At 49.4% G+C, this 26,089-nt stretch overlaps 1 protein-coding gene across 1 annotated transcript; it reads right to left on the minus strand.

The window, feature by feature from the left end:
* Positions 1 to 5,159: 5,159 nt before the first annotated feature.
* On the minus strand, positions 5,160 to 24,532 carry GMFG (glia maturation factor gamma). Its single transcript, XM_077932402.1, has 7 exons — positions 24,202 to 24,532; positions 22,697 to 22,793; positions 19,711 to 19,760; positions 12,611 to 12,662; positions 10,695 to 10,775; positions 8,558 to 8,631; positions 5,160 to 5,448 (listed from the first exon to the last, which is right to left on the minus strand). The coding sequence occupies exons 1-7, from the start codon at positions 24,202 to 24,204 to the stop codon at positions 5,377 to 5,379; spliced, it is 429 nt and encodes a 142-aa protein (XP_077788528.1). The 5' UTR covers positions 24,205 to 24,532; the 3' UTR covers positions 5,160 to 5,376.
* Positions 24,533 to 26,089: the final 1,557 nt, after the last annotated feature.

Consider the following 26,089-nt stretch of genomic DNA (forward strand, 5'->3'; position numbering starts at 1 on the left):
TGTCTCTATTGATGGATTGTATCTGCTCTCCCCATCATAGGTGCCAACTCCCTGGGGACCTGGGTGCCCGAGAACCCACAAAATTCCCCATGAAGGGGCCGAGCACCCACAAATTTTGGTGCCAGGGCCATGCACACTGCATGGCACCCACAGACCCAGGCACCCACAGTCGCGGTACCAAACTGGCACTCCTGCTCCCCGTTAGAGTTTTAAAGGAAATTTCTACTGCATCCCACCCTGAAGGACAAATAACAATTAGAAAATATATAATCCAAAGAGGTTAAAAATGTTCAGAAGCGTCATGTTGCCTGATGGTTGCACCGCAAATCAAACATGCCCCCTCCTTTTGGCCCCACAGAGCAACCGTCCAATAACCCGACTGTCATCTTTGCGAGGGCATGAGGCTCATCAGATCTGCCGCTCTCCATGGTTCACATGGTTTGACATAAAGACTTCACACGATATGACAGTGACTTGATCCAAGCTGACATTGCCAGGGATAAATTAATGGAAGAGTTCCTCGCAGGGTGGAGAGAAAAAATGAGAAAGAAGGATTTTGGTGGACTTCCAAGGAAGCTGGATGTTGGAAGATGCAGGGCAGATAAAAGGAAGGACGTCCGCAAAGTTAAAGTCGCTCCCCCAGGAGGCAGTGATGGCCCCACAACTAAGATGAATTTAAAAGAGGGTTATTGGACAAATTCGTGGAGGAGAGGGCTATCGATGGCTACTTGCTGCGATAGCTGTGCTCTGGCAGTAATGCTTCAGAATACCTGTTGCTGGAGACCACAGGAGGGGATTGTTGCGCTCGGATCCTGTTTGCAGGTTTTGCACAGGCATCTGGTTGGCCACTGTGAGAACAGGATTCTGGACTAGCAAGGCTAGTGCCCTGATCCAGCAAGCTATTCGTACAGCCTTCTTTTCATTTTCTTTCTCACTAAATTGGCAGCTGAGGTGCCAAGATTATGGTCCAAATTGTCCAGCGGCCCTGTAGCTCATATACAGAATTGTGCGCAACATCACCGACACTTCGTTTGATCCAACTTATCCTCGTTGGTATTTAACCCTTGAGCGGTAACATCACCGACACTCCATTTGAACCAACTTACCAACTTTTAGCCTGGCTAAAGGAACATTTAAAGACCGTATCTTCCTTTTGGACACCATTTGAATGAGTTTTCTGTTTGTGGCTTCTGTAGTAGATCTTGTACATAGCTCTCTCAATTTTTGGATGATTAATATAAGATTTAGAACGTAGAATGGTTTTTTTGTGTGTTTTGTGTGCCGCTTATGTGCTGCTTGCTTTATACTGGTCCATAGCTGTCAACCTTCCCTTTTTTTGCGGGAAATTCCCTTATTCCAGCGCCATTTCCTGCCGCTTCCCGCTGCTATCCCGGATTGTTAGATATCCCGTAGACTGTCCCCAGGACACGTGAGTCTGCTGATCCCTTATTTTCAAGGCTGCTGATCCCTTATTTTCAAATCTGAAAGTTGACAGCTATGTACTGGTCGTATACAGAATCCGGCATTGTCGTGGGCAGTTGCACAGGTCCTTCTGGCACTCCCAGCTTTCTGCAACCCAAATGGCTTTCGGAAGCTGTGCTCCACGCCTCCCAGGTCCAGAAACTTGCTTCTTTCCTTCGGGCGAAGGCGATGCGGCTTGTGAACAGCGTGCAAATATCCAGACCCGGTTTCCTGGAGCAAGTCGGCGGCGGCTCAGGTCCTCACCCAACGGCTCATCAGCCAGACCGCAGATCAATGTTAAGTAATGTTACTTACACACAATCATACCCCCCCCCCTTTTCTCCTCTTCCATCCTTTTGTCCTTCGTAGAGCAAACCGCTCAGCAGAAAGCACTACCCATGGCAGGCTGCTTAATCGCCTTCCAGATTAATTTGGCGGGTAGATGGAGGGAAGCTCGTTCCATCTATATAAACGAAGCAATAATTACCCCCGATCTCTGGAGGATATGAATCCCTCGGGGGGGCCATCGCTCTCCCTCATGGAGGTCTCCAGGGGGTGATATATCTCTGAAATGCAGTGTTTTCCTGCCGGGGACAATCCGTCTCCCATCTTTTGGGGGTAGTAATAGCACTACAGTGGTTTAATATCTCTCACCAGTCTAATATTTCTCCTTAAAACCTTTCTCCTTCGACTCGTCTTCTTTGCTCTCTTCCCTTCTACCCCCGCCCAGCTCCTCTTGATCATTTCCAGGAGAAATTGGCCTGGTCCAGCGCGCATTCTCGTTGCAATGGTCAATGAGATGTCCCTCAGAAGCTTTTGAGCAGCGCACTGCTCCTTATTGAAGGGGAATGTGTGTCTAAACTTAGCCATCAAGGTTAATAGGCATTGGGAGACCTCGGCACCTCTATGAATAGGCCTAATCTAGGCTTGTTGCCACGGCCGCATCTTGCAGCGATGAATTCCCTGAATTAATGGCGCATGAAATAAAAGAAATGTTTTCCTTTTTATTTGCCGTATCAGCTATCAGCTTCACGGGACGGCTGGAAGGTGTCGCCAAGATGCCGAGCCGGCGGAAGGTGCAGGGAGCAGGATGAGACCGGGGACTGAGGGCGATGGGGAAGTCCTGCAAGGCTAAGAAAGAGGGAAGAAGGCAAGCAGAGAGAGCCAGAAGGAGCAGGCTCAGGCAGAATGGATGGCTGCCAAGCCAAGTCTAGCCAAGAAGAGATTATTGAAAATAGCACCTTTAGGGGCCCAGAGCAGCTGGGGAGGTGACTTTGGCGGGGGGGGGGAGAGAATCATGCAGGGCAGAAAGGCTTTCACACACCCCTCCACACAGCCCTGATCCAGATCAGATGGTCCAAGCAGCCACTTTTTCCAGTGGTGGGGAGGAATTGAACAGCTCCAAGCATGCTTTTTTAAAAGGTATTTTTAAAATGTAGTTGTTCTTTCAGTTGCCTTTTTCTGGACCTGCTTTGGGTTATCAGATCTTGCAGTTTGGGTGAATTAGATTGGAATGATTGCTTACAGTTTCTGGAGTTCAAAGGCTTTATTCATGCAGGAACTATTTGCCAGAATGAGTGGAGATGAGAAAAAGAAAATAGCAGACATCTTCTCCGGAGAGAACAGCAAACATAATGGCTCCTGTTTTAGGGTTGGAACTAGCTTAGATAGAGAGGTTACAAGCAAGAGCTGGCTAGATTACTAGACAAAATCATGCCCTCTGGTGGTTTAAATTAACACATGAATTAACTACAAAGTCAAGAGAAGGAAATGTATTTGCTTTTTTCTAGCACTTTGGCCATGCAGTCACCTAATTTAGCCGCTGTGAAGACAATCACACAACACAAACTGATATGTGTAGGATCATTTCATTACACAGCTTCTAAAAAGCACCTTCTATCTTACCTCTGCACTGGGCAGAAAATAAGTCAGGTAAGACAGAGATTTGGGTGGGTGGCGATAAGGTGGTGCTTTAGTGCTGTAGGACCTGCTTTGATGCTTCTGTGACGATGTGGCAAGCCTGTGGTGAAATCCTCTCAGCAGGTGTGCAGTTTCTGCCGCCACAGCCCTTCTGCAATTTGAAAAGCTGCACTTGTGAAAGCCATCCATCTCCCCAGCTATTTGAAATGTGAGACCTCATATTGAAAGCCTGGCGACCCCTGATATGATACAACTTGACAGGAAACATCTGACTGTCCCACCCGGCACCCATCTGATGGACAGAAGGCGCCACCAGGTGGCGAAAGGTTGCACTGTGATGGGGGAGAAACGCAAGCTGTGCATTTAAAGTGCATTTGAAGCACATGGCTCCACCCCAAAGGATCCTGGGAAGTGTAGTTTATTAAGAGTGCTGTCAACTGCAGCTCTAAGGGGTGAGCTGGGATTCTTTAGGGGATGCCATGACTGTTATAAATGTGCTTTAATGTGTGGTGTGCACATGACCAAAATGAGATAAACCTGTCAGTATTAAGGGACTCGGGTGGCGCTGTGGGTTAAACCACAGAGCCTAGGACTTGCCGATCAGAAGGTCGGGGGTTCGAATCCCCGCGATGGGGTGAGCTCCCGTTGCTTGGTCCCAGCTCCTACCAACCTAGCAGTTCAAAAGCACATCAAAATGCAAGTAGATAAATAGGTACCACTCCCGTGGGAAGGTATACGGCGTTTCTGTGCGCTGTTCTGGTTCGCCAGAAGCGGCTTGGTCATGCTGGCCACATGACCCGGAAGCTGTACGCCGGCTCCCTTGGCCAATAAAGTGAGATGAACGCTGCAACCCCAGAGTCGGTCACGATTGGACCTAATGGTCAGGGGTCCCTTTACCTTTACCTTTATTTTGTGGGAGGCATTCAGTTGCATACCAAAAATTTAGGTATGTGCAATGGATTAAAGTTAAACAAAGCTCCGTATAGTTAAAGCCATGGTCTTCCCAGTAGTGATGTATGGAAGTGAGAGCTGGACCATAAAGAAGGCTGAACGCCGAAGAATGGATGCTTTTGAATTCTGGTGCTGGAGGAGACTCTTGAGAGTCCCATGGACTGCAAGAAGATCAAATGCATCCATTCTGAAGGAAATCAGCCCTGAGTGCTCACTGGAAGGACAGATCGTGAAGCTGAGGCTCCAGTACTTTGGCCACCTCATGAGAAGAGAAGACTCCCTGGAGAAGACACTGATGCTGGGAAAGATGGAGGGCACAAGGAGAAGGGGACGGCAGAGGACGAGATGGTGGGACAGTGTTTTCGAGGTTACCAGCATGAGTTTGATCAAACCGGGAGGTAGTGGAGGACAGAGGTGCCTGGCGTGCTCTGGTCCATGGGGTCACGAAGAGTCGGACACGACTAAACGACTAAACAACAACAATGGATTAAAGTGCTCTGTTGCTTGAGCCAGTGTTTTTTTTTAATGCACTAAAAGTGTAAGCTGAATGACTGGTTAACAGGAAAACATATAACCTCCACACAAACAAGTAAGGATGCAACCAAGACAAATGCTCATTGTTGTATAACCTCCCTGCGAGCAAATCAGAACAAATGCTCAACTGAAAATCAGGCATTGGGTAAGCTTTGTGCAAGCAAATCAGAATAAATGCTCAATGATCCTGGAGGAGGCCCAAGGGTAGCTAGCGGCCAGATGTCCCTCCCTAGAAGATCACAATTCAAGCATAAAGAACACAGGCTCAGCGCAATGCAAAATGAAAAGAAGAATTAGGTCCAATCGCTTTATTTCATTTTAATTCCTCTGCGGGGGAAAGCCAGTGACGCTGGTCATGGAGACAGTAGTTCAGCTACATTTCCCTATATTCCACATACACCCACTATACAGTGGTATCTCTAGGGTGAAATGGGGGGGGAGTGAGATTACAGGGCCTGCTATGAGTGGGGAGTTTACTGAAGGTCCAGCCCTCCAGGATTACCCTACCAATCAGCGGAAAAAGGCCAGGCGCTCTTTCAGCCATTGCTCCGTCAGGTCGTCTGTGGACCGAATCTCAAAGACCTGGGGGGAAACAGAGCAGCAGTCAGGTGGAGAAGGCGGTCTGCCTAGGCTGATATTGTGGCTAAGCATCCTTCCCTGCCTTTCCCAGGTAGCTAAGGAGCTGGCTGGGGCAGAGTAGGGACATACCGGTAATTCTACCTTACACCCAGTCCGACCTTTGGTCTAACTCAGTAATGTCAATGCTGAGTAACAGTCGCTTTTCCGGGCTTCAGGCAGAGGTCTCCTCCCAGTCCTACTCAGAGAAGCTGGGAGCTGAACCCAGGGCTGTGATTTCTGCATTACGGGGGGGCTGGACTAGATGACCCTTGGGAATCCCTTCTAGCTCTACAATTCTATGTTTCTATGCCTTCTGCATGCAGAGCAGGTGCCCTACTACTGGGCTAAGGTGAGGGTTTTATTATTTAATATATTGCACATTTTGAAAGACGTGGCAATCTCTCTTTCCTCAGCTTCAGGGGTTGGCCAAGATCAGGGGTCAGCAACCTTTTTCAGCCATGGGCCGGTCCACCATCCCTCAGACCATGGGGGGGGGGGGCGGACTATATTTTTTGGGGAAAATATGAACGAATTCCTATGCCCCACAAATAACCCAGAGATTCATTGGGAGTGGCCACCGGGACCACATAACACCAGTCCTGAAAGACCTACATTGGCTCCCAGTACGTTTCTGAGCACAATTCAAAGTGTTGGTGCTGACACTTTGGTGCTTTAAATGGCCTCAAAGGTGCAGTATACCTGAAGGAGCGTCTCCACCCCCATCGTTCTGCCCGGACACTGAGGTCCAGCTCTGAGGGTCTTCTGGTGGTTCCCTCATTGCGAGAAGTGAGGTTACAGGGAACCAGGCAGAGGGCCTTCTTGGTAGCGGCACCCACCCTGTGGAACGCCCTCCCATCAGATGTCAAGGAAATAAGCAGCTATCTTCTTTTTAAAAGACATCTGAAGGCAGCCCTGTTTAGGGAAGTTTTTAATATTTAATGCTGTATTGTTTTTAACACTCGATTGGGAGCCGCCCAGAGTGGCTGGGGAAACTCAGCCAGATGGGCGGGGTATAAATAATAATAATAATATATTATTATTACAGTGGTGCCTCGCAAGACGAAATTAATTCGTTCCGCAAGTTTTTTCTTCTTGCGAGTTTTTCGTCTTGCGATGCACGGTTTCCCATAGGAATGCATTGAAAATCAATTAATGCGTTCCAAGGGAAACCGCCTTCAGACCAGGTCCGGGGACAGTCTCTCCCCCGACCTCTTCTGAAGGCTGGGGGGGGGGACAAGGGCTTCTGAAGGCTGGGGGGGGGGCTGGGGGGGGACAAGGGCTTCGCTGCCGACCCCCAGCATTTTAAAATCTCACCGGGACACAGGGAGATTTTAAAATGCTGGGGGTCGGCAGCGAACGCTTCGCTGATCCCGGGATGGCAGGCAGATCTGCACCGCCATCCAGAGCGGGGCGGGACTTAGCGCCCCGCTCGGGATGGCGGCACAGATCTGCCTGCAGTCCCGGGACGGCAGACAGCTCTGCGCTGGCATCCAGAGTGGGGCGGGACTTAGCACCCCGCTCGGGATGGTAGCGCAGATCTGCCTGCAGTCCCGGGACGGCAGACAGCTCTGCGCTGGCATCCAGAGCAGGGCGGGACTTAGCGCCCCGCTCGTGATGGCGGCACAGATCTGCCTGCAGTCCCGGGACGGCAGACAGCTCTGCGCCGCCATCCCGAGCGGGGCGGGACTTAGCACCCCGCTCGGGATGGTGGCGCAGATCTGCCTGCAGTCCCGCGACTGCAGGCAGCTTTGCGCGGCCATCTGGAGCGGGGCGGGACTTCTCTGCTGTCCCAGGGAGATTTTAAAATGCTGGGGGTCGGCAGCGAACGCTTCGCTCCCGCCCGCCAGGATTTTAAGATCGCCCGGGGCAGCGGAGAAGTCTCCGCTGTCCCGGGAAGGCAGGCGGGGGGGAGCAAAGACTTTTGCCCCCCGCTGGCCTTCAGAAGAGGTCCAGGACCTCTTCTGAAGGCCGGCTGTGGGCGAAAGTCTTTGCTCCCGACCGCCAGCAATTTAAAACAGGTCCCCGGAGATTTCCCTATGGGCTTTCGTCTTGCGAAGCAAGCCCATAGGGAAATTCGTCTTGCGAAGCGCCTCCGAAACAGAAAACCCTTTCGTCTTGCGGGTTTTCCGTCTTGCGAGGCATTCGTCTTGCGGGGTACCACTGTATTATTATTATTATTATTATTATTATTATTATTATTATTATTATTATCATGCAGTTTAAATAAAGTTACACATTCTATTCATGTCAAAACACCAGGCAGGCCCCACAAATAACCCAGAGATGCATTTTAAATGAAAGCACACATTCTACTCATGTAAAAACATGCTGATTCCCGGACCGTCCGTGGGCCGGATTGAGAAGGTGATTGGGCCGCACATGGCCCCGGGGTCTGAGGTTGCCTGCCCCTGGTCTAGGAATCGAATCCCGGTTCTGGCACCCAAAACAAGAATCCCCCGCTGCCCAAGACCAAAAGCCACATATAGGCATGGGGAAAGGGGGAGAGGAAGATGCAAGCGAGAAAGCACAGTTGCCTCATCCTCTTCCACTTCTCCTGGGGGTTTAAGGTTACATGCACGTTCTCCGGGTTGCGCCAGGCAACCAGGCTGCTCTCTAGAATCCCAAGAGGCTGGGGAGGGGGCTGTTTCTGGCAGGAAGAGAGGCCAAAAACAACGCCAAGACGATCAGGGACAAAACCATAGCTGTCAACTTACAGATTTGAAAATAAGGGACCAGCAGCCTCGAAAATAAGGGACCAGCAGCCAAAATAAGGGATCAACAACTACTTTGATAAAATACATATTTTGTTGCGTGCAAATGGCTTTAGATACCTATTAGGTCCATAAATTACCATATAACATTTATTCAACACAAAAAAACAGCAACCATTTGTTGTTGACAAAGGTCAGCTGGACATAGAAAGGGCCCCATTACCTTCAGTAGCTTATTTAAGGGACATCATCAATAAGGGACAGCAGCGGGACACGGCGCTGGGATAAGGGACTGTCCCGCCAAATAAGGGACGCTTGACAGCTATGGACAAAACCAGAGGTAAGAAGTGTGCCTGGAATACCTTGGTGAGCTCAGCTGCTTGCACCAGTCTGTTTTTGCTCCCGGCGTACATCATCTGCTGCTCCGGCTTGCACCCTGCGAGGGGAAAGGAGAAGGCAGCTCCTTTAGTTGCAATGACTGTTCATTATCTCGTTCACAATGGGCGCTGTGATCCACAGCAGGTCAGGGAGTTAAGGACTGGCTGAGGTGGAGAGAGGCGGACTTCCCCAAGGCCACAAAACAAGCTCCTGCTACGGCGACATTGGGACTTGAACCCAAGGCACGCAGGTGCTAAAGGGCACTGCCTTATCTCTCTGCGACAGAAGTGGGATTTGTTGGGTTTTTCCACTGGTAGGGTGGGTGGGGGGAAAACCTAACAAATGACTGGCGTTCAATCATTCAAATGACTCGTTTTTATAGCACTTTGGAATGTTCAAAGACATTTGCCGCGATCACACCATACACCATACACAGGCACCATTATACAATTTTAAACAGAGATGACGTCCCCCAGAGAATTTCTGAGAGCTGTAGGGTTTTGGGGGGTTTTTTTTGAGGGTGCTAAGAGGAGCCCCCTGTTGCCCTCCCAGGACTGCAATTCTGTTCCCTGCGAAGAGGGGTTAAGTATTAAACCGCTCTGGGAAGGGAATCGGGGTCTCCTAACAACTCTCCGTCCCGACGGTTTTGCAATATGGCATGATTTTATTTCAAAATGAAGAAGCCCATGGCCGTATGGTCCATCCTGTTTGTTCCAAGGTGTGGACTTTGCAAAAGTATGTTTAGATAGATGGGTGCTCTTTATCTTCGTATTTCTCTTGGACTACAACAAACTAGGAAGCAAGGGAATCTATGATCATAGAACCAGAGTTGGAAAGGACCATGAGCGTGATGTAGTCCAACCCCCCGCAATGCAGGAATCTTTTGCCCAATACGGGACTCGAACTCAAGACTGAGCTATCCCTTCGTTCTCTCATTCCTTTAATTTTTCATTTGGCAAACCTGTACGTGAATTCCTAAGTTCCCACTCACATGGGAAATATGGCCGTTGCTTCATCTCCTCCTGCTGAACCTCATGTTACAGAGCTGTTCCGCCTGGCCTTTGGTTTGGACTCAGTCTGACCCTTATGTTTCCCTCCCCTTATGGTTTTGATCTATGGGCTACTTTTAAAATGAGGCTGCATTTAAAATTGCATTTTAACCTGTATTTTAAATTGGTTTCCCGCCCCCCTATTATGTTTTTACTCAGATGGTTTTCCCAGTATTGACGTATGGAAATGAAAGCTGGACCATAAAGAAGGCTGATCGCCGAAGAATGGGTGCTTTTGAATTCTGGTGCTGGAGGAGACTCTTGAGAGTCCCATGGACTGCAAGAAGATCAAACCTCTCCATTCTGAAGGAAATCAGCCCTGAGTGCTCACTGGAAGGACACATCCTGAAGCTGAGGCTCCAAGACTTTGGCCACCTCATGAGAAGAGAAGACTCCCTGGAAAAGACCCTGATGTTGGGAAAGATGGAGGGCGCAAGGAGAAGGGGACAACAGAGGACGAAATGGTGGGACAGTGTTCTCGAAGCTACCAGCATGAGTTTGACCAAACTGCGGGAGGCAGTGGAAGACAGGAGGGCCTGGCGTGCTGTGGTCCAGGGGGTCATGAAGAGTCAGACACGACTAAACAACAACATGTTTTTACTGTAATTTTACTGGTGTTACCCGCCCTGAGTCCGCCTCTGGCCAGGGAGGGCGGGGTATAAATAAAATTATTATTATTATTATTATTATTATTATTATTATTATTATTATTATTATTTTAGTGCTTTCCCCCCAAGGTATCCTATTGTTTCTGTGCAAAAGTTTCCCCTTTTTGTCATAACTCACAAATTTTAATAACAACTTTTATCAAAAATGCATGATGTGAACACGGCCATTATCACAGTAATGCCAGTTATACAGTAATAGCTTCCCCCAACCCGGCCTCATCCAGAACCTTTGTGGTTACAACGCCCATCAGCTTGGCTGTTGTTATGGGGAGGCCCAGGGCCCTGAAACCTCGCCCTTTGGTGCTGCACCAACTCAGAATCGAACCCTACAGGCCTCCCTGCCAGCAACTTAGACAGGAAGCCGAGAATCCCACCCCTCAGTTGAGGAAGTCACCGGTTCTCACCGACTGGGCTGGAGAAGATGAAGCAGAGAGGGTATGAGACCCGGCCATCATCGTGGACGTATTTATAGCTGTAAACTACAAATGTAAACACACACAGGCACAGTCAAGGAAGCAACTGGGCATCTCATGGCAAGGTAGACATTGGGGGGTGGGAAGGAACTGGACCACCTTGTCTCCAACTGGCAAAGGGGTGGAAGAAAGCTTCCGATGTGAGGACACCTTAGGCTCTGGAGCTCCCTGGATGCAGAAACCCACAAATCTCATTCCCCAATGTTCTCCCCCCTTTTTTCTTTTCTCTCTCTCTCTCTCTCTCTCTCTCTCTCTCTCTCTCGTTTTCATCCAGTGCGTATCAACTGCACTGGCTCCCGGTGTACAGGGTCAGGTTTAAGGTGCTGGTTTTGACCTTTAAACCCTATGCGGCCTAGGACCCACATACCTACGGAACAGCCTCTCCTGGTATGCCCTGCGGAGGACCTTAAGGTCCAGAAATGACAACACTTTGGAGGTCCCGGATCGCAAGGTGCTTAGATTGGTCTCAACTAGAGCCAGGGCCTTTTCAGCACTGGCCCCGACTTGGTGGAACGCTCTGTCACAAGAGACCAGGGCCCTGCGGGACTTGACATCTTTCCGTAGGGCCTGCAAGACGGAGCTGTTCCGCCTGGCCTTTGGTTTGGACTAAGTCTGACTTTTATGTTTCCCTCCCCTTATGGTCTTGATCTATGGGCTACTTTTAAAATGAGGCTGAATTTTAAATTGCATTTTAACCTGTATTTTAAATTGCCCCCCCCCATCATGTTTTTTACTGTGATTTTACTGGTGTTAGCTGCCCTGAGCCCGGCTCTGGCCGGGGAGGGCGGGATATAAATAAAATTTTATTATTATTATTATTATTATTATTATTATTATTATTTTCCCAGTAGCCATTGGGCTACTTCCTGTCCTACGAATGCAGCATAAGGACATAAGAGCCTGCAGGATCAGGCCAATGACCCATCTAACCCAGCACCTTGTTCTCAACGTGGTCACCCGTGGGAATCCAGGAAGCAGAACGTGAGCACAAGAGCAACTCTCCCCTCCTGTGGAACCCAGCATTGCTGCCTCCGACTCTGGTGGCAGAGCAGAGCAATCACAGCTAGTAGCTGTTGACAGCCCAATCGTAAAAGGTTTGTGTCCATACCATGTGTGAGAAAGGGCCCAAGTCACCCAGGACTGGCCTTATTAGTCCAAAAGCATCTTTGGTTCCTGCTCCAGTTGCGTGTGAATTATATCACGCAACCGCATTGGGAATACTGTGTTCTGGTCGCCTCGCCTCAAAAAGGGTACTTTGCCTTTGAATGTGAAAGGAATTGCAGTTGTACCCCAGCCCATCCAGGGGATGCGGGTGGCGCTGTGGGTTAACCACAGAGCCTAGGACTTGCCGATTAGAAGATCGGCGGTTCGAATCCCCCCGACGGGGTGAGCTCCCATTGCTCGGTCCTTACTCCTGCCAACCTAGCAGTTCGAAAGCACGTCAAAGTGCAAGTAGATAAATAGGTACCACTCCGGCGGGAAGGTAAATGGCGTTTCCGTGCGCTGCTCTGGTTCACCAGAAGCGGCTTAGTCATGCTAGCCACATGACCCGGAAGCTGTACCCCAGCTCCCTCGGCCAAAGCAAGATGAGTACCGCAACCCCAGAGTCGGCCACGACTGGACCTAATGGTCAGGGGTCCCTTTACCTTTACCTTTTACCCATCACAGAATCTTCTGGCAGAAAATTCTATAAACGAACTAGGCTTCCGCTTGCCTGTCCCGAAATCCATTGAAAACCCCTTTCTCTGGCCACCTCCTCAAAACTATAGCTGAGGATGGAAGTGTGTATGGGCCGAATCAGGTTGTCCCCTCCCCTCTCACAAACACACTCAAACAACACTTAGGATATCGAGGCTGGCGTTCTGGCAGTTCGCTTCTCAGCTCCTCTGGAGAGATGTCCTAAAGAAGATCACAGAAACAGGCATCAGTTTTGTAGACAAGGGTCTTCCCAAGGGGAGTAGCTGCGTAGGAAGGGATGAGATCCCACCCCCACCCCCCGCACAACAAATCCATTTTTCAAAAACTGTGGCTGTTTGCAGTTTGGAAAGTGATGGGCAAATTGAATAGTGTAGGACCAGCAAGTGATTAACAGGGAGGGAAATAAACTCCCCACAAACCTATCAGGGTGAATGTCAATTATCCCAAGGCCTGGTTGAAGCAAGACATTTCAACCAGGCACCTGAAGATATGTAATGACGGCGCCAGGTGAGCCTCCACGGGGAGAACACTCCACAAGCAGGGAGCCACTGCAAAAAAGGCCCCTTCTCATTTTACCATGGAGGCACATGAAGAAGGGCCTCAGATGATGATTGCAGGGTCTAAGGTTGGTTCACATAAGGAAAGGCAGTTCTTGAAGTATTGCAGTCCTGAGTCATTTAAGGCCTTATAGCAGGGGTTGGTAAGGTCTGCCTTGCCTGGGCCGGTTCACTCCAGCAGAGACCCCTCTGTGGGCCGGATTGCGTGTGTGTGTAAGCGCGCATGCCTGTGATTTCCAGTGTCTGCGCAGACACGATTTCTGGTGTCTGTGTCTGCGCAGACGCAATTTCTGGTGCTGCGGAAGCGAGTCCCCGGGCCGTGCTTCGCCAGTTTAGTGCAGCGTACGGGGACTCACTGAGCGGGCGGGTCAATTTCGGGGCGGCTTGTGGGCCAGTTAAACGGCTCCTGGGGGCTGCTTGTGACCCATGGGCCTTAGGTTGCCTACCCCTGCCTTATAGGTCAAAACCAACACTTTGAATTGGGCCCGGAAACTACCGTAATCAGCAGCCAATGCAGTCGGAGCCAGGATCGGTGTGATATGCTCAGTCCATCTTGCCCCAGTGAGCAATCAGGCTGCCAAATTCTGCACTAGCTGAAGTTTCCAAACTCTTCAGAAGCAGCCCCACGTATAATGCATTGCAGTAATTTAACCTAGAGCATAGACAACAGACTGGTCCCATCACCTCCTGGCAAATAGAAGGGGAAGAAATGGAGGCAGTGAGAGATTTTACTTCTTGGGCTCCGTGATCACTGCAGATGGTGACAGCAGCCACAATATTATAAGATGCCTGCTTCTTGGGAGAAAAGCAATGACAAACCTAGACAGCATCTTAAAAAACAGAGACATCATCTTGCCAACAAAGGTCCGTATAGTAAAAGCTATGGTTTTCCCAGTAGTGATGTATGGAAGTGAGAGCTGGACCATAAAGAAGGCTGATCGCCGAAGAATGGATGCTTTTGAATTCTGGCGCTGGAGGAGACTCTTGAGAGTCCCATGGACTGCAAGAAGATCAAACGCATCCATTCTGAAGGAAATCAGCCCTGAGTGCTCACTGGAAGGACAGATCCTGAAGCTGAGGCTCCAAGACTTTGACCACCTCATGAGAAGAGAAGACTCCCTGGACAAGACCCTGAGGTTGGGAAGGATGGGGGGCACAAGGAGAAGGGGACGGCAGAGGACGAGATGGTTGGACAGTGTTCTCGAAGCTACCAGCATGAGTTTGACCAAACTGTGGGAGGCAGTGGAAGACAGGAGTGCCTGGCATGCTCTGGTCTAGGGGGTCACGAAGAGTCAGACACAACTAAACGACTAAACAACAACAACATAGACAACAGAAGCTGAGCATAGACAACAGATAAGGGTGCAGATGGGCCACCAGCTGAAGCTGATGGAAGGCATTCCACACCACTAAGGCCACCTGAGCCTCAAGTAACAGCAAGGGATCCAGAAGGACCCGCAAGCTACAGACCCACTCCATCAGAGGAGATCACTTTATGCTATATGTGCCCACTTGAGCTCATTGATCCATGCAGGAGTGCCAGCTTGGCCCTGGGACTGTGGGTTTCTGGGGCCGTAGGTGCCATGTAGCGTGCATGGCCCCGGTGCCAAAATTTGTGGGTGCCAGGCCCCTTCATGGGGAATTTGGCACCTATGGATCCAAGGAACAGGCACTGTTACAAGTGTCACATAATACTCATTCTGCACTTCTAATACATTGATATTTTAGTGTGGCACCCACACTTTGGAACTCCCTGCCTGTCGTCACCAGGCAGGTGCCTTCACTGCACTCATTTGGGCACCTGCCAAAACAGGTGCCAAAAAAATTAAACATTTTTGTCTAAGCAAGCCTATCCAGATAGAACACTGGCGTTTGCTTTAATCCGGCTTTTAGTTTATCGTTGATTTCAATTCTGTTTGGAATGGTTCAAATCGTTGTTTTTAACTATTTATTACTGGTAATTTTATTGTTTTATTCTTTCTGTCGGTGCCTCTTTGAGGTTTCATTACAATCAAGTGGTATATGAACCCTTTGGAAGCAATAAGACACTTAAGGATGAATGCTGAATAAATAGGTCATCTGGAAAAACCCAGGCGGGTAGTGTTCAATGCGGTTTGCAGAAGAGTAGGGATTTGAACCCAGGTCTATGCAGTACAAGATCTATTGCTCTCTGGCTATTCCCTGTCAAGGGTGGAGCTCAGATGCTATGCCCGTGCACGGGTTGAAAGGTGTGTGCAGGTGACAGGTGACATTCTAATGTCTGGCATCGAATGCCAAGGGGGCACTCTGCTCAGCCCTTGCTCCCACCCATTCATTCCAGGAAGCTGCACCGGGCTTGCCACCCCCCCCCCCCCGGCGATGCTGAATTTTGCTTGTCACTTTTGACATTGCACAAAGGTATATGGCTTTGTGGCTCGGCAGTAGCTGAGAGGTTTCTGTCCTCTATCTGGGTGTATGGGAGAGGAAAAGTCCCGCAAGGTGTCCTCAGTGGGTTTGAAACTGGGCTTAGGGATTGATGTATGATTTTGATGTATTTTTAATCTTTGTTGGAAGCCGCCCAGAGTGGCTGGGGAACAAATAAATTATTATTATTATTATTATTATTATTGTTGTTGTTGTTGTTGTTGTTGTTGTTGTTGTTGGAGGAAAAGGAAGGAGCATGCACCACCTCCCTCACCGAAGACTGCTGCTTCCCACTGCCTTTTCATCTCTGCTGCTAAAGGGAGGAAGGGCTCACAAGTTCTTTCCTTCTGAATTAGCCCATTATCTAATCCTCTTTGCTGCAGCCAAGCAGGCACCACAAGCCCTGTAATGAACTGGCAAAGGAGCAGAATTAAGCAGAGCTTGCTGCCACATACGTACAAACAAGATGGCTGGAAGGATCGACAGCCTTCCTGTTCAAGACCGCTGTGTCCTTTGATGCAGCCGAGTCCTGGGCACCTTGTACCAAGGGGAAGAAATTGAAGCAGGTGGCACAAGGGGGTGACTGGAAGTCCACTTGTTAAAGGTGCAGAAGCTGGCCCTCCTTCACCAGCCTATGCATGCACACCCAGAAATCCCATTGAATTCAATTTATTTCCAGATAAATGCATATAGCAGGGATGGGGAAATCTGTGGCCCTCCAGATGTTGCGGGACTTCATCTCCCACCATTCTTCACCCCAAGCCGTGCTAACTGGGGCTGGTAGGCATTTAAGTCCAGCACCTTCTAGAGAGCAACGGGTTCCACACTCCTGGTGTGTGAGATTGCAGCCTCAAGAGCGAGAGGGAGGGCAAGGCTGGAAGGTGGATGTAAACGAGGCCTCCTCAGAGCTGAAAAGCTAAGGGTAAAGTCACTTGTTGATTGAGCCTCATTCATCCTTATTTGTTCGCACAAAGGGTGCAGGAAGGTTAAGGGAAGTTGGCTATTTATTGAGTGTCCGTTCTGATTTGTTTGTTTGCTGCACCAAGCAATTGTTATCCCATGCAATTCTCTTTAACTTTCCTTATTGCAAAAGGTCTGGTTTGGGGGCAGAGGGGGAGGGAGGGAGTTTGCTGTGCAAAGGTGCCAAAAGGTAAAGGTAAAGGTACCCCTGCCCGTACGGGCCAGTCTTGCCAGACTCTGGGATTGTGCGGCCATCTCACTCAAGAGGCCGGGGGCCAGCGCTGTCCGGAGGCACTTCCGGGTCACGTGGCCAGCGTGACAAGCTGCATCTGGCGAGCCAGAGCCGCACACGGAAACGCCGTTTACCTTCCCGCTAGAAAGCGGTCCCTATTTATCTACTTGCACCCGGGGGTGCTTTCGAACTGCTAGGTTGGCAGGCGCTGGGACCGAGCAGCGGGAGCGCACCCTGCCGCGGGGATTCGAACCGCCGACCTTTCAATCGGCAAGACCTAGGCACTGAGGCTTTTACCCACAGCGCCACCTGCGTCCCCGTGCAAAGGTGCCAAGACAACTGTAATTGAGCACCCTGGTTTTGTCATGATGTCCAGGGGCGTCTTACCCATAGAGGCTAGTGGCGTGGAGCGCCAAGTTCTGGAGGGCGCCAGGAAAGAGGTGGAGGCTGGACGCGGCACTTCCCAGCATCAGCTCGTCGCCCTCGCCCGCCTCCACCATGCCACGCCGAAGCAGCGCTGCACCCGGAGCCTCCGTCTGCCATGGCCGCCATGGCACGAAGTGGCCAGCTGAGCCAGGAGACACTGCGTCCAGCCTCTGCCTCTTCCCCGCCAGAGGAGCCGCCCTCCAGCCTCTGTCCACCTCCTCCAGCCCTGCCAGCAGTGCCGTCCTCCCTAAAAAACTCTGGGAAACTGGGGGGGGGGGCAGAGGGAGCTTTGCACCACAGCACCAGATATGCTTAAGACGGCCTTGATGACGTCACTGGATCCTACCCCAAAACAGCGACCATCTGGAAGCGCTGCCAGATGACGCCAGCAGGCACAAGAACGTGACGTAAACTGAGAAGGGAACACTAATGGACATTTGGACAAACTCACCCTCCAGTCCATTGTTTTCAGCAAGCTGTGGCTCTAGGATCCCCTAACAAGCTGACTCTGTTTAGAAGCTTCCATTCCCAGGCTAGGACCCTCCTGGATTATTTCAGTGGAATGTTATTATGCATCAGTTCCTGTCTGGAAAATGTGTTCAGCTGGGCTTCTATTTTGACAAGCAAAACTTGCCCGTCGTTTCATATTTTAAGAAATGGGAAGAGATCTTCCCTTGAAACCCCCGCCACCAGTTTTCCCGCTTCCCTAAAACGCAGCGGAGTGGATATTCCGCGCTGCCATTTGATTAACATTTCGCTAACGCGTGTGAGGGTTCTTGCATAACGTGTTGAATTAAATATGAAAGCAAATGACGCCATCAGCACATCGCTCCCCTGAGATATTAAACTTGATCTGAAATTCAATTTGCTTTTAACCCAGCCTCGTAATTTGTAATGTACCGACAAAATTCATGTCAAGAATGCAGGAAGGTGGAATGGAGGAGCTGATGCAATTTCTTTGGGGGAAAGGAGATGTCTCTCCATGTCAGATTCCAGGCAGTTGCTGGAAGAGTTGGGAATTCAGTTGCTGTCGCAGGCTGAAGTGAAGTCAAGTGAAAATTAAGTGTGTGCACACACGTGTGTGTGAGAGAACCGGTTGATTACAGTTCCACTCCCCTGCAATATAAAAAAAGCAGGTTTCTGCTTCTGCACTGTCTTTCTGCACATCCCTGCTTTCCACCTCCTCCCAACAACAAGGCTATGATTGGGCAGAGTAGCTTGTTCAAGCCTTACATTTGTCTGTAGTGGAGACAATTACGCTTTTCTCCAGAAAGAAAAAAACCCACTCTGTAATGCCTTCACTTTATAGACACAACAAAGTCTGCAGCTCAATCACTTGCTGGCTTTGTAGGGGGGGGAAATCTGCTGTTTTTATACAGCGTACGAACACTGCAGGTAAACGATTAGATAAGTGTTGCGATGAAATCTGAAGCCTCCTCCCCACAGTCAGAATCTAACTGATCGCCACACCTGGTAGCTAGGGAGAACTTTCCTCAGTTCATGTAAGCCTGCCTGTGACCTCAGAGGGTTGCTTACCTTTCCCTACACTGTGTGGTTGGGCGGCACATATATGAGTCACCTGGAGCCATTTGCTCTGGTCTGTACAGCAGAACACCTGCCATGGGGGTGTAGCACACCAGCCTTCCTCAACCCGGTGCCTTCCAGATGTTTGGGACCACAACTCCCATCTGCCTCAGTCAGCACACTGAAGTCCAATATGTTTGGAACCTGGAAGGCACCAGGTTGGGGAATTTGCACCAGGCTGCAATTTGTGTGTGTGTGTGTGTGCGCACAGCATATATACCGTATTGGCCTGACTATAAGCCGCACTTTCCCCCCAAATTCTGACCTTGAAAAGTTAAAGTGCAGCTTATATTCGCCACAAAGCGACGCGGGTGACGCTGTGGGTTAAACCACAGAGTCTAGGACTTGCCGATCAGAAGGTCGGCGGTTCGAATCCCCGCGACGGAGTGAGCTCCCGTTGCTCCCTCCCTGCTCCTGTCAACCTAGCAGTTCAAAAACACATCAAAGTGCAAGTAGATAAATAGGTACCGCTCCGGCGGGAAGGTAAATGGCGTTTCCGTGCGCTGCTCTGGTTCGCCAGAAGCGGCTTAGTCATGCTGGCCACATGACCCGGAAGCTGTACGCCGGCTCCCTCGGCCAGTAAAGCGAGATGAGCGCCGCAGCCCCAGAGTCGGTCACGACTGGACCTAATGGTCAAGTGTCCCTTTACCTATATTCGCCACATTACAGTATGTAGCCAGGAGCGCGGGGCAAACAGCACCAGGAGCGTGGGGAAGCGGCGGCACCTTCTCCTCCAAGGCCAGGAAGAGAGAGAGCGAGGAAGGGGAAAGGCCATCGGCAAAGCAGTGTGGCTCTCCATGTAGCCAGGAGCAGTGAGGAAGGGAGTGGCTTATATTTGGGTTTGTTTTTTTCTTCCCTCGCCCCCTTCAATTTTAAAGGTGTGGCTTATATTCAGGCCAATATGGTATAAAAACACCTTTGTGTTGCTTCAACCTGAAGCATATCAGCCTTCTTTTGCAGCCTCTGAATTCGAATGAGGGGTACTTTTTAAAACTTGACCTGAATCAGGGTGCTTAAAAAAAAAGAAAAGCGGGAGGAATGATTCTCATTTTAAATAGAAAAAAAGAAGTGGAAAGATTTTACATACCTGGAATTCTTCCTCCAGCACAACCAGTTGCCTGTCTTTGTCCACCTTCACTGAGGAGAGAGGAGACAAAAACCTAGTAATGGGATTTCACCTCCATTCTTAGAAAGATCTGCTTTGCATGCGGAAGTTCCCTGGAGAACCACTGCCAGTCACTGTGGAAAATACTGAGCTAGATGGACATAAGAGAAGCCTGCTGGATCAGGCCAAGGACCCATCTAGTCACACTGGCCAAGCCAGATTCACATTACAGTGGTACCTCATGCTACATACGCTTCAGGTTACAGACGCTTCAGGTTACAGACTCCGCTAACCCAGAAATAGTACCTAGGGTTAAGAACGTTGCTTCAGGATGAGAACAGAAATCGTGCGGTAGCAGCAGGAGGCCCCATTAGCTAAAGTGGTGCCTCAGGTTAAGAACAGTTTCAGGTTAAGAATGGACCTCCGGAACGAATTAAGTACGTAGCCAGAGGTACCACTGTATGGAAAACCCGTAAGCAGGATTTGAGCACAAGAGCCCTCTCCACTCCCTTCCTGTGGTTTCCAGGAATCAGGGAATTCAGAAGCACTGCTGCCAGCAGCTAGAAGCAGAGCACAGCCACCTTGGATAATAGCATTCTCCTCCATGAATTTGTCCAATTCTCTTTTAAAGCGATCTAGATTGGTGGCCAGGGACGCGGGTGGCACTGTGGTCTAAATCCCTGAGCCTCTTAGGCTTGCCGATCAGAAGGTCGGCAGTTCGAATCCCTGCGACGGGGTGAGCTCCTGTTGCTCGGTCCCAGCTCCTGCCAACCTAACAGTTCAAAAGCACGTCAAAGTGCAAGTAGATAAATAGGTACCGCTCCGGCGGGAAGGTAAATGGCGTTTCTGTGCGCTGCTCTGGTTTTGCCAGAAGCGGCTTAGTCATGCTGGCCACATGACCCGGAAGCTGTATGCCGACTCCCTCAGCCAGTAAAGTGAGCTGAGTGCCACAACTCCAGAGTCATCCGTGACTGGACCTAATGGTCAGGGGTCTCTTTACCTTTACCTTTAAAGGGTATTTAGGGACACGGGTGGTGCTGTGGTCTAAACCACATAACCTAGGGCTTGCCAATCAGAAGGTCGGCGGTTCAAATCCCCGTGACGGGGTGAGCTCCTGTTGCTCAGTCCCAGCTCCTGCCAACCTAGCTGTTCGAAAGCACGTCAAAGTGCAAGTAGATACATAGGTACCACTCCAGTGGGAAGGTAAACGGCTCTGGTTCGCCAGAAGCGGCTTAGTCCTGCTGGCCACATGTCCCGGAAAACCTGTCTACAGACAAACGTTGTCTCCCTCGGCCAGTAAAGCGAGATGAGCGCCGCAACCCCGGAGTCGTCCGCAACTGGACTTAACTGTCAGGGGTCCCTTTACCTTTACCTTTTTAGATTGGTGGCCATCAGCGCCTCCTGTGGGAGGGAGTTGCACCGTTTAACTATATGCTGCATGAAGGAAGAAGGACTTTCTCTCATCTGTCCTGAAATCTGTCCAATGGCCTGACTCCGTATAAGGCAGCGTCCAATATCCCTATGTTCCCGTGATACTGATGGGTTTTTGCTGCTGCTAAGTGAAGTCGTTTGTTTTTCTCCAGCTTCCAGAGGCCATAGGTTAGACTGTTTTGTGCCTTGAGTCTGTTCTGCATTATAGCACTGATCTTTTGTGGTTTCGTTATTGATATTTTAATTGTGTCCCGTGAATTTTTAATGATTTTGTTTTATTTGTTGGTATGGAAACTGCTTTGAGGTCACTTGGGTGATTTAAAGCATGATACAAGAGCACTAAATAAATGAATACATCAAAGCCCAGCCCAAGCTCCCTCGCCTTCACAAATTACGGGGCAGGTGGGGGGAGTTGTGAGCCAGAGAACTGCTGGTGAGACTGAAATGGCCCTTAAGTCAGTGGCCTAATGGTATGCAGAAGGACTACAGCCAACAGCTCGTTTCACACCCCCTTCTAGTTTATCAGTGACACCTGATTAACCGCAGTTAAGAATTGCCTATGCAGCTGCCAACAGAAGTTCCATCAGCATCAAAGCCACTTTAATATAAGGTGCACAGATCCCCAGCACATTTCAAGCTGGTATGCCTCAGGCTTCTCAGGTTAGAAAAGACAAACACTGCATTGTCGGAGAACTGCGTTCGTTTCTATTTTCTTTTTTAAAGCATTCCCTGACGAAGCACAAAGGCTTGAAATGCACCAGTATTTAGGTACCACCTTGGACTAAGCTGTTTACGGTGCCTGCTTAGGAGACTGCCGTTGTCACTTGTGAGATGTGGGACAACCCATCTGTTTTGCACTGAATAGGGAAGAGCTGTAGCTCAGTAGTAGGGCATCTGCTGTGTATACAGAAGATCCCAATTCTTATTCATTTATTTATTTAGGAGTATTTATACTCCAAGGGACGCGGGTGGTGCAGTGGGTTAAACCACAGAGCCTAGGGCTTGCCAATCAGAAGGTCGGCGGTTTGAATCCCTGCAACGGGGTGAGCTCCCGTTGATCGGTCCCTGCTCCTGCCAACCTAGCAGTTCGAAAGCACGTCAAAGTGCAAGTAGATAAATAGGTACCGCTCCGGCGGGAAGGTAAACGGCGTCTCCGTGCGCTGCTCTGGTTCGTCAGAAGCGGCTTAGTCATGCTGGCCACATGACCCGGAAGCTGTACACCGGCTCCCTCGGCCAATAAAGCGAGATGAGCACCGCAACCCCACAGTCAGTCACGACTGGACCTAACAGTCAGGGGTCCCTTTACCTTTATTTATACTCCACCAATTGCATTTCCAATTAGAGCTGGGAGAGAACACTGCCAGAAAGCCAGAAGAGCCTTTGTCACTCAGTTTAGACAGCTGTCAATTAGTTGACCATGCTAGGTGGTCTGATTCCAGCTTCCTGTGTTCCTATGGCAGAGGTGCCGAGCCACAATACCATAGCCCCCAATCTTAGGGGAAAAATAGGGAGGTGGCATGCGGTATAGTAAACTCACTCATTATGGCTGCATTGTTAGTCTCCTTCCGGAACCGGAATTTCTTCAGTTTCTCCTTCAGCTCTGGGTCGACGTCACACACAACCAGAGAATCTGACTGCAATGGAAAAAGCAATGCGGGTTTTCTCCTCCAATCAAGCAGGCCATTCTCCTTGTTATTTCATTGCCCTGATGACCATGGCATAGTCTCATCTCCTTTAGAACTAATTGTGGGAAATTGCAAGCAAACTTAACTATGCATGACTGCTAGTTAGTGCATGAAGGGGTTAAGGCAATAGAGCTGCATTTCCTAGACTCAGGTCATGCCCCCTCTTCTCTGATGAGGAAGTGAAGCCTTCTCTTCCTGTTCATTTCTCACCCTCTCTGCACGATGTAACTGAGCAAGGAAGACCTGTGTAAGCAAGCTCCAAGCTTAGAGCACATGTCTGAAGCTTTCTGTATTTTCTACCCAAGAGTATTCTGCCTGTGTCTTTCCTGCTGCTGTGTAGATAAATGCACGAATCTGATCTTTTTAACGTTTTGTTAGTAAAGCGTTTTAAACTTACTTAACAGTGTGGTCGGTTCATTGCAAGAGAGGCAGAAAGAGGGAAGTTTGCAAACGGACTAAATGACTTATGCAAAAAGTTTAACAGCCTACAGTCCTAACACTTCACAGTGCTGCTTAACTGTGTGAGTTTAAGCTTCGCTACTGAGGGCTCTCTCTGCTGGATAGAGGCACCCAGCTGATTCTTTTGTTATTTACCCCCCACATTTGTGTCATAAGGATCCATATTTTCTTCCCATACTTATTCTGTGTTGGTTTGTTTGGATTACTTTCCCAGCTCCCCCCTGCAAAACACTTGCTTAACAGAACTTGCAAAACACAGTTTGGTGCCACAGTGGATAAACCTCTTGGTCTCTATTAGGACGCTCTCCAAGCCAAAGCTCTCTGCAAGACCCTGCAACCTGTCCACCCATATCTCAGCTCACTTCTTCACAAATAGGGTCTCTTATAATAGAAAACTATCCCAAGCAGAAACTTGTCCCAACTCTTCTCAAACTCTTTGAGAGAAGGCCTCTACCCATTGCTGAAGGGGTCTTACAAGGCTCAGCACCTTTTCTCATAATCCACAATCTATATTTTTTGCTGTTGTTTTACGTGTGTTCATTCTTATATCAAACGCCACACCAGAAGGTCCTTTCATTTTGAAAGTTTGAACTGGCACTCAGGCTTGCACACACCACACAGGAAGCTCATGTCTGCCAACTGTCAAGATGTGGCTTCCAAGCCACAACAAAAGCTTCAAGGACGGAGGCAGAATTTTGGAACAAGAAAAGGCTAGAAACACTATATTTTGGACATCTTATTTGCATAATAACAAGGAGGAAGGGTTGAGTGGCAAGGAAAGAGGTCAGATTTTCGACAAGCAAACTTTCAAAGCAGCTCAACACAAGTATGGCGCAGAATCTACCCACCACCCACTACCCACTGTTTCCGACCCACGTTAAGAATTGTTTCAGCTAACCATTCTGCCTTAGGTCTCTCCGTGTCAGCTGAAATGCTGCAGCTCTGGGTTCAGCCGCTCGCCCCTCTGACAGGATGTGCAGATCTCTGTGCTCTTGCTTTAGTTAGGACACACTCTGCTCAACATCAGCACTTGCGAAACACCGCCAGGCACACACTCTTGACAGCTGCAGAGGAAAGACCGCTGGGGCGGAAGTCATTGCTGGTGGTAGGGCGGAGTCCAGAGAGAAGTTAAAGGTTTCCATTCGCAGTTACGAAAGGGGAAGCCACAGGCAGAAGACAAGAAAGATCCTAGAGGGTTCAGGATCAGACTCACAGCAGGCTGGGCCTTTCAATAGGACAGACACAAGCAGAAAGTAGGCGTGAACAGGGGGGATTCAGTTACCAGCCTAATAACATCCAAAGACTGAGTGATCAAGCTTTGGTAAGGTAAAGGGACCCCTGACCATTAGGTCCAGTCGTGACAGACTCTGGGGTTGCGGCGCTCATCTCGCTTTACTGGCCGAGGGAGCCGGCGTACAGCTTCCGGGTCATGTGGCCAGCAGGACTAAGCCGCTTCTGGCGAACCAGAGCAGCGCACGGAAACGCCATTTACCTTCCCGCCGGAGCGGTACCTATTTATCTACTTGCACTTTGACGTGCTTTTGAACTGCTAGGTTGGCAGGAGCAGGGACCGAGCAACGGGAGCTCACCCCGTCACGGGGATTCGAACCGCGACCTTCTGATTGGCAAGTTCTAGGCTCTGTGGTTTAACCCACAGCGCCACCTGCGTCCCTTTTGGTACCAACACCCAATTGTACATAGGTGATGACTTATCTCCAGGTAACTGGCACTGAGATCACTGAAAAGTGATGGTTGCTAATCACATTTCACCTTCACCTACAGTTCTCGAACTGTGGTGGAGTGACTACTTATTGAATAAGAGAGCCACACCAATCTTAATGAATCTACCAGCGCATGGAACCAGAAACAGAATTGGAAGGGGCACAAAGAGTCATCTAGTCTAACCGCCTGCAATGCAGGGATCTCAGCTAAAGCATCCATGATAGGTGACCATCCAACCTCTGCTTAGAAACCTCCAAGGAAGGAGAGTCTACAATCTTCCGTGGGAAACCGTTCCACTGTTAATTTGAAGCGATTGGTTCGAGTCCTACCCTCCAGAGCAGGAGAAAAGAAGCTTGTTCCCTCTTCCATTTGACAGCTCTTTGACATATATTTGAAGATGGCTATCATATCTGCTCTGAGTCTTCTCTTTCCCAGGCTAAACATACCCAGCTCCTTCAACCGTTCCTCATAAGGCTTGGTTTCCAGACCCTTAATCATCTTTGTTGTTCTTCTCTGCACACGTTCATGTCGTCAACATTCTTCTTAAATTGTGGTGCACAGAACTGGACACAGTAATTCAGATGTGTTCTGACCAAGGCAGAACAGAGTGATACTATGACTTCCCTTGATCCGAACACTAGATGCCTGTTTATCTAGAATTGCATTAGCTTTTTTGCTGCTGCATCACACTGTTGACTCTTGTTAAGCTTGTAGTCTACTAAGACCACTAGAGCCCCTCAATTCCTTCATCCAAGTCATTTATAAAGATGTTGAAAATCAAGAGGCCTATGACAGTACTGTACCCTACAACACTTGTCACTTCTTTCCAGGAAGTCAAGGAATTTTTGGGTTCACTCAGTCAACCAGCTACTATTCCACCTAACAATAAAATCACCTAGCCCATATTTTACTAGCTTCTCTGCAAGAATATAATGGGAGACATTGCTGAAAACCTTGCTGAAATCAAGATACATTACACCCACTGCATTCCCCTGATCCACTAAGCTTGTAACTCTATCAAAAGAAAAGAAAAGAAATAAGATTACTGTGGTACGACTTTTTTG

The sequence above is a fragment of the Podarcis muralis genome, chromosome 7 (assembly GCF_964188315.1).
Source record: "Podarcis muralis chromosome 7, rPodMur119.hap1.1, whole genome shotgun sequence".
NCBI lineage: Eukaryota > Metazoa > Chordata > Lepidosauria > Squamata > Lacertidae > Podarcis > Podarcis muralis.

Coding starts and splice junctions, on each gene's coding strand:
- GMFG (XM_077932402.1), bottom strand. Junction 12,663..19,710: donor TGCTGGAGGAAGAATTCCAG/GTATGTAAAATC, acceptor GATCTTCTTTAG/GACATCTCTCCAGAGGAGCT. Junction 5,449..8,557: donor AAGCAGCTGAGCTCACCAAG/GTATTCCAGGCA, acceptor GTTTCCCCCCAG/GTCTTTGAGATTCGGTCCAC.